The sequence below is a fragment of the Agelaius tricolor genome, unplaced genomic scaffold, assembly GCF_023055355.1.
Source record: "Agelaius tricolor isolate 1412-34295 unplaced genomic scaffold, bAgeTri1.0.p SCAF_3, whole genome shotgun sequence".
Lineage (NCBI taxonomy): Eukaryota > Metazoa > Chordata > Aves > Passeriformes > Icteridae > Agelaius > Agelaius tricolor.
The window spans coordinates 17,022,148-17,035,282 of record NW_027269263.1 but is presented as its reverse complement, the minus strand read 5'-3'; the positions used below and the strand labels follow the sequence as shown (position 1 = coordinate 17,035,282).

At 42.0% G+C, this 13,135-nt stretch overlaps 1 protein-coding gene across 3 annotated transcripts in view; it reads right to left on the bottom strand.

Annotated features, from left to right (window-relative positions):
- CRY1 (cryptochrome circadian regulator 1) overlaps nucleotides 1-12,615 on the bottom strand; it is a 39,617-nt gene extending 27,002 nt beyond the window's left edge. For all 3 annotated transcript variants that reach the window (XR_011678540.1, XM_071422704.1, XM_071422705.1), the window contains exon 1: nucleotides 12,124-12,615. Coding sequence is in view for 2 of the 3 variants with exons in the window: in XM_071422704.1 (XP_071278805.1) it covers nucleotides 12,124-12,281 (158 nt within the window). In the remaining variant the exon portion in view is untranslated. The remainder of the gene's footprint in view (nucleotides 1-12,123) is intronic.
- Between the last annotated feature and the right edge of the window lie 520 nt (nucleotides 12,616-13,135).

Genomic DNA, 13,135 nt, shown 5'->3' with positions numbered 1-13,135 from the left:
ATTACTTTGTTGAAAGAATAAAGATAGACAATTGGAGAACATCCTTTTATACAGAATCACTGTACTTTTTTCCAGTTTGCTTGTGTGAGGATTAGAATTAATAGCAAAAGAGAAGACTCAGAGCACACCTTCCTGAATGTGGATAAATTTTGTGGAGATAAGTGGTTAGTATAAGAGCAGTTGAATATCAAGAGAAACTATGAGCATTCCAGAAGAGTGACACTCCTAGAATTATAGAATATCCTGAGTTGGAAGGGTCCCAGAAGGACCAATGAGTCCAGCTCCCTGGCCCTGCACAGGACAACCCCAAGAATCACACCATGTGCCTGAGAATGGTGCCAAATACTTCTTGAACTTTGTCAGGCTTGGTACTGTGACCACTTCCCTGCGGAGCCTGTTCCAGTGCTCAAGCAAGATTTGATTTTTTCCAAGAAAAAGGTGGTTCTCTAATTTGTTTGCTTTGTTTTAACTCTAAAGTTATTTCTGTAGACAATATTTACAAGGGAATATTTGTAGGCTCTGAACTCTGGAAACATAATCACCGATGACAGGCATTATTGTTATGCAGAACCTTCAGACAAAAAAAAGCTGTTCCCCTGAACAGCTGAATAGAAACCTTATTTGCTTTAATCCTCCTATATTCAACATCAGGGGACAAGACCACAGAGGCAGGGGGCGAGGGGAAGGAGGAGGGCAGGAGTCATCCACAAAGCCTGCAGCTTCCACTGTTATATATCTCCTAACCTGATCATTTCCTTATAGCACTTTCAAGAAGAACATTTCAATATGAATCAACAAAAATAGTTTCATAAAGTAGGTCGTTGCTGCAGCAACCGGGCGGCTGTTTGGACTACTCCCTGCCACAATGACCTACTTTTCCAGTTATATGTAACTGTTGTAGCAAGATCCCAATATTCCTTCCCTACGGAGCCGCTCAGAGACGATTCCTGTATCACAGCTGAACTTTATTCCTAACAGGGACAGAGAAAGGCTTCATTTGAGCAGGTACAAGCATTGTGTCGGTTCTGCTCTTCCTCTGTGTCATACTCAGAAGTGTCGGTGGCTAAAGGTTACATGAAACCCAATATGTGCTCGGAGCTCAGAAAGTGCCACAGCAGCGCTCAGAGCCGGAGGAGCTGATAAAGAATGGAAGGGGAAAGTGTGAAAAGGAACAGGCGCTCGTGAACAGCGTGTCCCCTGCCAGACTCAACAGCTGGCACTAAACTTCGGCACAAACAGGCTGTTCCTGTACCACTATCCAAGCACAAGCTAATGGACACCATCCTTTATTACAGGTCTAAATAACATTAAATCTGCATAAAAGAAAAACCCTGGTGAATGGCAGGTAAAGCTCACATGTTTTTAAACCCTATTTAACCCTGCATGCACTGGAGGGGGGAGACTAAAAGGTACCACAAAGGAAGAAATGCTGACAATTACACAATTCCCTGTTTACTGCTGCTGTTAAAACCAGCATTTTTCCTGATGACAAAGAAAAAAATATTGCCTCTTAAACTAATGAAGGAAATAATTATCTCTGTAGAAATAAGACTACAAGACTTCAAACATCAATCACACTGACTTGTACTTTGGAATTTTTTGATCAATGTATTCAATCAAGTTCAAAAGCTTTCATTCAAGGTAAAATTAAAGAGACAAGCACAAGAGACAAACATTTCTAAGCAAAAGAAAACTCATTCCAAGAAAAGAAAAATTCCAAACTAGGCATTACCATGTAGTACACCATAATTAAAACTCCAGTCAACACAAAGCTTCTGAGAGCTAATGCAGCTCAAAAACACGGTACACACAAAAAGGCTCTCCAAAGCTTACTTTACCTTAGGTATTCTTAAAATTTCTAAGTTCAGCAGGAAAAATACTGCCACTGGTGACAATATAGTACTGCAAGTGGAAAAATTTTTTTAATTTCCTGCATTGTTTCATTGGGGAACAAGCCACTTACAATGACATAACTGCTCCTGAAAATCCCATACTCGTCAAACAAGACAGTAAAAAAAAAAAAAAACACCCAAAAAGCCTAAAAATTATTTTTACTTTACCACTGCACTTGACAAGCCATAGAGCAACAACTGCAAAGACAAACTATCTTTATTCCAGAACAAAGACAGATTAATAAAAGGAAAACAAGTGCAGGATTATGAAAAGAAATAGGAGAGGCTGCTGCTGAAAAGCAGCAGACAATTACTAGTAACACTTTTCTGTTTCAAAGTGTGACCTCCAATGCCAAAAATGAAAGCTTCATCATGCTGTCCCCTGTGGAAGCAGTAAAGAATTGGAGTAAGAATTTCTTCAAACGCTGCAAATGCAGCATTGAAGAATTTTACTTTAACAAACACAATGTTTCAATGCTGGGACTGAAAAAGAGGTTGGTGGAATTATATTCAAAAGAATGCAAAAAGCCAAATTCTAAATTGTAAAAATAGAAACATCCACATTATCCCCCACAAACTCATGATTTTCTTCATGGTTTAGAAGAAAAACACACTACTGCTGAAATAAAGTACTCCTCAACAGTAAATTTATTGGCAGCTAGCTTACGGAAAGAAAATTTCAACCAGTAAAAGGAAAAGCACCATGACTATACGATGAAAATTAATTTTACACACGTCTCCTCAGGTTACAAAAGCCTTGAAATAAAAGAGGAAAATACAAAGTAATTAAAGCAGAACTGTCAATATCACAGCAACCTACACCTTTTTTCTTTGTTATAAACAGAAGAAATGTTTATGGCATACTAGGAAATGTTTCCAGGGCATACAAATGAAAAAGTATGCTAGAGAAAAAAATAAAAAATTGAAGTCTCTCACAGAGGCCTTTAAGAAAACATTCACAAGATTTAGGAAATACTGTGCAAGAGCAGTAAACAGCAAACAGTTACACTCTCTAAAAAGAAACATGGATAAAGCATAGTAAACTAGACCTGGCCTGTCATCTACTGAAAAGCAATGAAGGAAAGTCACAGGAATTATCCCTAGGCAACACAAATAAAACAAATAATTCAGATGCCATCCTTGGCTTGATCACTCCCATTAAGACTTGCATGGTTTCGACTTTTTGAGTTCATTAGCAAGACTTACAAAGAACAAAACTGAAATGCAACCTCTTCCCCCAAAGACCCTTCTGAAACCTGGATAGCAAAAATTACTGTGTAGAATATTTTCTTTTAAATGCATGTCTCAGTTTTGCCAATGTAGTCATGCTTCTCCCATGAGACAGGAAAAAGGGAAAAAATATTAGGTAATCTCTGCTAAAAGCCACAATGTTTTCTTCAGCTTTAAGACTTCTGGAAAAAAAAATGAGCTTGTTTAGAACATAAAGCTTGTCTAGACAACAATGACCTTGTCTAGAACATAAAGTATGAAGGAGAAAGAATGAAAAGAAAATCACTTGATGTCACAGGATTTCCAGACAGAAAATTTCAACACAGAGGAAACTCTATAGAGAACATAGCAAGACAACATTTAGTCCATTCTTCAATGAGTAAAATATATTAGAAATCAAAGCCATTTTCAATGCCAGCTGCTCTATAAAATACAGTATCACAACTCTCTGGATGCTTACCCAGTACTTCAGAACTGCACAGATTGTGAAATTGAGATGTTTGCCATGATGTTCTGTATCTTTAGTGCACAGCAAAACTGCAACCATTCAAACCATGATCATGTTTTATGAACTATACAAGGCATGAAGTAATGAGCAGCCTACATGAACAAGTTGCTTATTTATTTATTTCTCTGTCTGATGCAAATCACCCTCTTATTTCTGTTTTTTCAATCACTTTTTCTCTCTCTCTCAATAGCAGCACAGTTTACCCCTCACTGACAAGGTCAGTAGAACACTGGCAGTGAGAAACAAAAAACAAAAATCCGCAAGCACTGAACTCCACAAGTTCCTTATTATAAAAAATAAAGCATTTCCTAGGTCATGGATTTCATACACTGGATAGATAACAGATAGAAAATTCCAAGTTTTCTTTATAGTAATTGTTCCTAAGTAACCTGTACTGTCGATCTTTAATCTCCATCACTAAAGAATTAATAACATATGTTCATACTTCACAACTTCTCCATTTGAGCTTAAAGAGAATTTTTTCAACGTTTCTGGTTTGAATTCTGAAGGGATACGGGCTTGTGTTCTGAAAAGTTACAAACCTTCAGTGCAAGAATTTTACAGCCTGCTCTTTTCATGTCTGTGAAAAAGCCACAAACATACAGATGTAAAAGAAGAAATGCATGAAAATGAATAGGAAAGGAAATGCTTTTCTATAAATTAAGAAACACTGAGATAAAGTAAACTTCTAAAACAGGTCCAGAAAATTTCTCTAGTTTAGTTGTAGGAGGAAGCAATGCATAACACAAAAGCTCAGGTGTACATCACATGCCTGTTAATACAGAAATTAGATAGGCAGGACATATCCTAACCAATGTTCAGTGGAAGAATTCCCCTTCATCTCTGATAAAACTGAACAGTTTTATCTTACTGCAAAAAAATTGTTGCACTAGCACTTTTCAAAGAGATTTTAAGCAACAGTTTGACACCTGAATTTACTAGTTTACTTCCAAAACCCTGACTATTATGATATTCTTATTTCCTACCCAGGTTTAACAATGTTGAATTTTAGACCTTTCAAATACTAATGCAATTTAAAAATAAATAGTTAAAAAAAAATCGAAGTACAAAATTTACCAAAAAAAAAGTGCATACTTTAGGAAGTTCTGGTCACTGCAGCTCACCTACTGTCTAAACTAATGCTAGCAAAGCTCATGTGTTGGTTTTTATTATCTCCACTGGTAATTGGAATGCACTCCAATTTTTAACTGTTCCAAAAATATAGACAGCCACGCGGACTTTTGCCACAGCCATCTCCACTTACACACTTGAAACAGAACACTGAAATATTGACCTGTTCTTTCCAGTCTATCCTTCACCTCCACTGAAGCTTTGCTCCCTTATAAAAAATCATTTACACTCACAAAACTCCAAAGCAGTGAAAGCAAATGCTTTATGGTGACCTGAAAAACAAATGGAGGCTTCAGGGTTAGAAGAACACTGCAATTATAACTCACCTCTTGACCTAGATTGCAAAGAATGTGAAAGCCAAAAGTACACAGAAGCAAAGAAACTAACCTTGCTGCATGTTAAATTAAGAGTTCTGAGAAATCTAAGTGCAATGTATTGAACCAAAATACTATGAAGTTCTTACCCTGGTAATCAAATCCAGTCCTTTCCTAGGGGTAGCCAAAGGCATGGCTATTAAACCTGCTAAAATGTGACAAGCAAAGCCCATGGAACACAAAGCCACATACTCTTACACTACTTTCACAACCCACTCATGCTCAAGCTGACTTTTGCCTTTTTAGGTCACTATGGGAAGGTCACAAAATTCCCAAAAGCAAAGGGTTTCTTTCAGTATGCAAATTCATAACATCACAGACTTTAGAGTGACTTCCACACTGAAAAAATGGCCGACTTTGCTGGCAGCTTGACCTTCCTCCTATCACAGGTTATATAACTAACCTGAAAACCTGCCAGGCACTGAGACACGGTATGGAAAAGAACCAGTTCTGAAAATAAAGGCTTCCATGCTGTAGATAAACTGGTAGAAACTGAAAAGTTCAGGCAGTGCATAATGATAAACAGGCTTTTCTGCAATATTTGCATAATATATTTAAAGAGTAGCTTCCATTTGTTGGGATAAAGACATTTTCCCAAACCGGAGGAAAATATATTTTATTGTATTAAAATGTCCAAAAGAGAACGATAATATAAAATAACTTGCTTTGAAGAGCAGATGCAGAATTCATTGACACTGCCACATAGTGATCAGTTAAGGAAAAAAAAAATCTGAATTCTTGATTGCCTAAAAAAAGCTGCTTTCACATTCATCACAGATGGTGTTTGTTGGGGGTTATCACCCTCTCTGTTTGTGACCAGAGCAGGAAACACTATGAGGTGTGGACAGATTGCCTTGCCCTGCTCAAAGAAAGAACGCGATCTATTGATACTTTTGTAAAATAAAACAAAAATAGACTACTGGTCCCAAGAGAAGGAAGATTGAAAAACTCCTTTGGACTTGTTTCAAAATCACATTTCTCCCTTTAATACTCAAAGTCCACATACTATTACATATCAAGAACACTTGACCCAGATCTTCTCTGGACATCCTCAAACCTGGAGATTAGTGATGTAAAACCAGGTGTCTAAAACCTCAAAATTTCTTAACCTGAGGAATTAAGCCTCCTTCAAGATCAACCTTGGAGGCCAGATTGTATGGATGCTCACTATAATTCTTCTGGCCTATAGTAACTGCTATTTTAGAAAAACCAACTTACTGAGCACAATTCAATTTGCAGTACCACATGCTCCCTCCACACCAACCAGTGCAGTCTTCTTGTCCAATTGAATAATAGTTACTTTACAGAATCTGGTGATACAAGATCATTCACCAAAATAAGGAAACAAGCACAGTGTAATATCTCAGCTAGCAGGCTTATTTCTCACATTCTGACAGTCTGACAAAAAAGAAATTGCATCTTTTCCCAACACAGTAAAAAGGCCAATACTTATTTTCAGCAATATCATTTCAAAGAGTGTCAAAAAACAGCAAGCCACAGAAGAAACCAATAATCCCCTTCCAAAAAACACCTGGTGGTTACTGCAGACATGAGCAATGCAGGCCAAGAGTGATATGACCATTATAATCTGACTCAAATCTATATTGCCACTGAAAGAAACGGTACCTGTCCTTCCTACTCTTTGCCTCTTCACTACTACTATGGTGACCTTTTTGCTGGCACAATCTACCACAGAGCTAATCCCACCAAAACTGGTAATTAATCTCTTTTGGACAGATTGACGAGCTAAACTTGCTCACCACAGGGTTGTGTGCTATCATGAAAGGGTGGAGCCAACCCTTTCATCAACAGTGCAGGATTAAACCCATGAGGACATACGTCAGTGTGCCTCAATGACGTACTTTGTAAATCATAGGGCTAGATCTTATAACACAAATTATAGAGGGAGTTGCTGAATTGCAGGCACTTTTGGGGTAAAATATGTTTTTTTGTGGAAGAGAATAGGTGAGCAGCCTAGGGGTGTGGGGGGTTTCTCCGGTCTAACTGCTGGTACCACAGAGTTCCCATCTGAAAATACAACTTCTAGAAAGAAGCTATACAGATTAATCACCCTCAATTTAGTGGGCTGGGTGAACAGAAGTGCCCCAAGTGGCACGCACCACTCTAGAGTTGAAGGCACTCATTAGAGGGTGAGGGTGTGCTGGGTTGCACTGGGTTTGCATGGCCACAAGTCAAGGTACTGGGGGGCTACAAGAGTGGCTTCCTGTGAGAAGCTGCTGGAAACTTTCTGTCTGTCTTTCCAGGCCAACACAGACCTGCTGCTCACTGGCCAAGGTAGTGCCTCTGGGATAACATATCTGACAGGAGGAAAACATTACTGCTCAGGAGCCATTGAAGCCGGAGAGGCATGAGAATATGAGAAACAACTCTGCAAACTCCTAAGTCAGAGAAGAAGGAGGGGGAGGACATGCTCCAGGCACCAGAGCAGAGATTCCCCTGCAGCCTGTGGTGAAGACCACTGAGAGCAAGGCTGTCCACCCACAGCCCATGCAGGACCCTGGTGGAGCAAACATGAGTGTGAAGAATCCTTCCCCTGAGGAAAAAGCAGCAGAGACAACATTTGATGAACTGACCAAAACCTGCATTCCTCATCCCTCTGTGTTCTACGGAGATAGGAGGTTGAGAAAATGGGAGTGAAGTTGAGCCCAGAAAGAAGTGAGGGGTGGGAAGAAGGCGCTTTAAGAATTTAAGTTTATTTTCAGTTACCCTATTCTGATTTGGTTGGTAATAAATTAATTCATTTTCCTCATGATGGTAATGGCTGAGTGATCTCTCCTTGTCCATATCTTGACTCACAATCTTTTTGTTGTATTTCCTACTCCCTGTCTAATCAAAGGGAATGACAGACTGCCTTTGGTGGGCTTCATGTTAAATATTGCATACATCAAGTAGATTTTCATTCTAAGTGCTACACAATAAAAACAAACTTAAAGGGATGTTTTCATCAGGGAAGTCATAAATATTTCTGTGCATTCCTTTTTATATATTAAGCATGTCACCAAAAAATAATGAAGTATAATACACAAATTTTGTCTGCCTGAATTACACATATGAAATTCAAATCACTCATAGATTAATTCTATTGACAAACTTTTTTCCACCAATCCCCCATCCAACAAACACATCTCTATTGGACAAATCATAACTATGTAAGCAAAAACTTTAAGTATATTTTCAAAACCAGATGCACAGACTAGCAAAATTTGATACTACAGAAAGATGTCCAAGTATTATTTTTTAAACAAGTTCCCGTTTCCATGAATTGCAGTGATTGTCCTGAAAATTAAACTTTTTTTTTCTCTAGTTTTTTTATTTGCTTGAAATTTGAGTGTGAAAAAAAAAACCCACCCCTCTTCTCTCTCTGAAGTCAATACAGTATCTGCTGTAATAGCAGCACCTAACTTTGAAGGACGTTGAAAACATCAATACTCTCACAAAATCTAAGAGATATACAAAGCAAATTCAATTACTCTTATTTTAAAAGTAAAATCTGTTCTCTTCAGGAATGGTTAAAAAAAAAGAAGTATTTTAACCAGCATATCAAAGACAGACATACATACCCAAAAAGACAAACCAGAAGAGGTAAATTATTACCTAAAGTAAATCCTTATGTAGCAACTAACAATGTTTGCATTTCTGTTCAGGTATTGTGATCAATTGTCACTCTGAACTAAAACCAAGGCTAAATGAAGCTCTGCCCCAGGTGATGTTGTTAACCATGAGATCCCATTCTCCTTAATATGGAAAAGTCTGTGAGCACATACGAACACATTTTTTCAGAAGTAGGTAATGGTTACTTGTTGGAGTATGCAAGATACATTCTTCGCCTGCTTTGTTGACACAATCAGATGCAAGCAAATTCTGGTGCCCAACATTTAAGGGCAACTGACAAAATTTTAAGAGAGCCTGAGTGTGGTTTTAACATTTGGCATCTCCCTCCACCATTTCTACATCACCTTTTACTGCACCAAGTACTTCTCTCTCTCAAGTGTTGATCTGTGAACAACACTGTGAACTCATCCCATAGAAAAAGCATGTTTCAATGAAAGCACATCTTGATTTATTTGACAGCTTGAAAAAAAGGAACAATAAGAAGAAACAGAACAGACCCAGAAAAAAAAAAAAAAAGTGAGCTGAGGGAGGTCCTGGCATTTGTTACGTAGCATTCACGAATTTAGAACAGGTAGGCTGAATGCCAGGAGAAAGGAGGTCAGTAAGACCATGTGACTGCTTAGTAATTAGACTTGCTCAATAGTGCAATTACACAAAAATATTAGTCCCTGATTGTTACATGACTGTTTAAACAGAAAAGTTAATTAGAAAGCACCTATGTGTTAAAGGTTGCTATTTACCAGATTTAACACACATTTGTTAATAGAAACTGTAACTGGTGACCCTGCAGAATGACAATATCCTAACAAGAAACTAAACCTCCAGGTTTCTTGTATTTTTTCACCATTCTTCCTCATGTAGATTGTGTTAGTCATAGTTTGACAGAGAAGAGTTTTGCCCAGGGCACTAGGACAATAAGCACTTGGTGTCAATCAACTCAAATTAAGAAAGGACCACTGTACATTCACACCAGGAGGTTAAATTTGACTCACCTTCCTAATGCTGAAGGGCTTCTGCTCCTAGTCTCAAATAAAATGCTTCTGACTACAACACCCTACTCAACAGGCATGTAAGAAACAATTTTGATCATGGTCATCAAGTGAAAATGAACATTAAATGTTTTTTCATTAATAAGTGCTAAATGAGACTGGCAAATAAAGAAACTGCATCATAGATCTTGTGTATACTTACTGGGAATGTATGTATCTGCATTGATTAAAAACATCTCATTAAAACCACTGGAAGCTAAAGTGGATTCATACCAAACTAGTAACTGCCTATTTAAATAAAAAATTATTGAGAAGAACCTCAATAAACATACAGCTTTAGCAACCAGTTATTTTATAAAGCTAATGCACTTTTAAACTTGAAAAAAACCTGATGATTTCACAAAACCAGGCTATGCAGGCAGCAAGATTTCATACTCAAATCCATGTGCAGCATGTGCCTTGAGGGTATCTGAGTACCAGAAGATTGCTTGAAGTGCTTTGGACAGGGGAGCTGTAATCTACCCCAAACTCAATCCCTTTAACCAGCAACTAAACCCAGGCATTTTTCTTCAAATGCAAAATGCAGTGGAAGGACTAGCTGCCTTCTAAAACACTGAAAACACTGATAAGTACACCAACCAGCAATACATCACACACATATGTACTCAAGGACTCTATTAGCTAATGATCATATTACACAGTCATTGTAGAACCAGGGCAATAGCACTGAAGACATGAACTTCCTTCTGCTAGAATCAAAGTTCACATTTGTCTCTCATTCACTAGCTCAGAGAATACAACCAAAAACTGTTCAGCATTTCAATTGCAGGGCATATTAGAGACCTATGAAGTATTCTTAAAACATGTTACTTCCTTAACACTTAGACTTGTGCCAGTTATCCACATTCTTTTAAAACTTAAGTAGCTGTTCACGTTTCACCCACAAAATTAAGATCTCTGAGCTTCTTCAGTAAGTAAAAATGTTATTTAAAAATTTATCCCTTCAAAACAAAAGCAATTTAAAAGTCCCTTATAAAATAAATGTACATCATGAATCTCGGATAAGGGAAGTATCTAACAGTTATTCATAAGTTATTTTTGTCAGTGAAAATGAAATAACCATCAAGTTAAAGTTTACAAAAGTATTTAGTATTTCTATCTCTTGAAAACAAGAACATTGTAAGGAAAACCTCTCAAAATCTGAAAAACAAAATAGAAACTGAAAACCTCCAAAGGTAAGTTAACCTGGTTGGTAAAGTATAAGCTAGGACACAAATTATTAAATCTGAAAGGAACAATCATTCAGGTAAATACAATTAAAACCTGAAGTTTCTAAACTTTGTCATTCTTCTATGACGCAGTGTTAAGATAAGTTTCATTGTGCTTGTTCCATAATTAGGCAGCTTCTCAGCACTGTAGTCTGGGCAGACTAAGTTCACTAGCATTTCAAGTTCCTGACATTGGAGGGATAGATGATACACAAACTTTACTGCATTATCAACAATTTTAAAAGGGTAACAATTTTCAGATTCCTAGTGATGTTTTAACTAATCCCACATGACAAGCATGCACAGAAGTCCTATTAACCTCTGCCTTATGGCACACATTTAGCATGCAAGTGTCAGTCACAAATCCACAGTAAAGTTCATTTTTATATCGGGTAGGAGAAATACAACTGGCTCGACGGTGCAGGAACAAATCTGCACTTTCCCGAAAGGGACACTGCACACCGAGCCAGCCAGAGTTCAAGAAGCATTTAGACACCGCTCTCAGGCACACAATGGGTTTCTTGGGGTTGTTCTCTTCAGGGACTGGACTTCAGAATCGTCGTGGGTCACTTCCAACTCAGGGTATTTTGTGACACCCTTCTGTGCAGGAACGCTACTCTGAAAAAGTACTTCTGAGCTAAGCGAGCAGCTTCAGTTTCTCCAGGACGGAGGCGCCCTGGGGTTCCCGGCTGCCCAGAGTTCCTGAGATGGTGCAAGCCCTCCAGGCTGCTCCACACAGGGTTTTCGCCCGGCAGCAACACCGCTCTGAGCTCCAGCGCTCGGGCACTGAACCGCCGCCCTCGGGAGCGAGAATAAGCGGGCCCCTCACCGGGAAGCCACAGCCCGCCGGTCCGCATTTTGCCACGGGCTTCCCGGTTCCTTCTCCCCCGTCCCTCCCACGTGCGCCGCGGGAGCCGCAGCCCTGGCCGGCGCCGGGCTGGATACGTAACACCGCCGGCCCACGGGGAGGGCGAGCAGCCGAGGGAAGCCGGCGCTGGCGGCGGCCCAATCGGGCGCGGAGAGGAGGGGATGGCGGGGAGGCGGCGTGACCGAATACATAACGTGGGGATTAGGGCCCCCGCAGCGCCCCGCACTCACCGCCACCTGTTGATGCCCACGTTGGAGGAGCCGGCGAACCAGGGGTCCAGGATGTAGACGCAACGCACCGTGTCGGCGCCCTGGATGCATTCCCGCAGCGCCGGGTTGTCGTGGAGCCGCAGCCCCTTGCGGAACCAGTGTACGGCATTCACCCCCATGCCGGGTGCGGACGCTCAGCGGGAACCGCCGCCGCCAGCGGGGCCGTTCATGGCCCGGCGCCGCCGGGCGAGCACGGACGGGCGGCGGGGCGGCCCGCGGGGCCTCGCTGCGGACGGCTCTAGGATCCGGCGGACACAGCGGGAGCGGCCGCCCGGCGGGGACGCATCACCCCGCGGAGCCCCCGCGCCGGGGAGAGCAGGGATGAAAAGTGGGAGCGCTGGGTCCGGCGGTGACTGTGGAGCGGTGACGGCGCCCTGCCCGCGGAAAACGCCGTCCGTACAGCTGCCACCTCCTCGCCTCTCGCCCTGTGACTGCGCGGGGCTGCACCGGCCACTCCGCCCCGCCCCCCGCCGCCCATTGGCCGGCGCCGTTCCCACGTGACCGCGGGCCCTCACGTTTCTGAGGTGTGTTCGCTACCGGCGGCGCGCGGGGAAAGGGGAGTCCGGACCGGGCGGTTGCGTGCTCGCGGCCGAGAGGGAAGCGTCCGGGGCGCCTGCGACCCCGGCGGGAATCCCACCCGTCGGGGCAGAGCGGGGCCGGCGGGCCGCGGCGGGGCGGGCCGGCGGGGGGCGGGGCCCGCCTCTTCGCCACCCCCATCCGCGCTCGGCTCGGCGCGGCGGGACCCGGATGAGCACGGGGCCGCGAGGCGGCTCTTGGCGATAACGCTTCCGCCGGGAGGCGCAGGCGCGCGCGCGTCCCCGAGCCTGTTATGTATCGCGGCCCGCGCGCGCCCGCGCCGCCCCCGGGCCGTGCCCCCCCCGGTACCACCGCGCGCAGCCCCATCCGCGGGAAACGGGCGGGGCGCTTATATAAGCGTGTGCGTAGGGAGCGCCTACTGGGCTAGCGGAGCTCC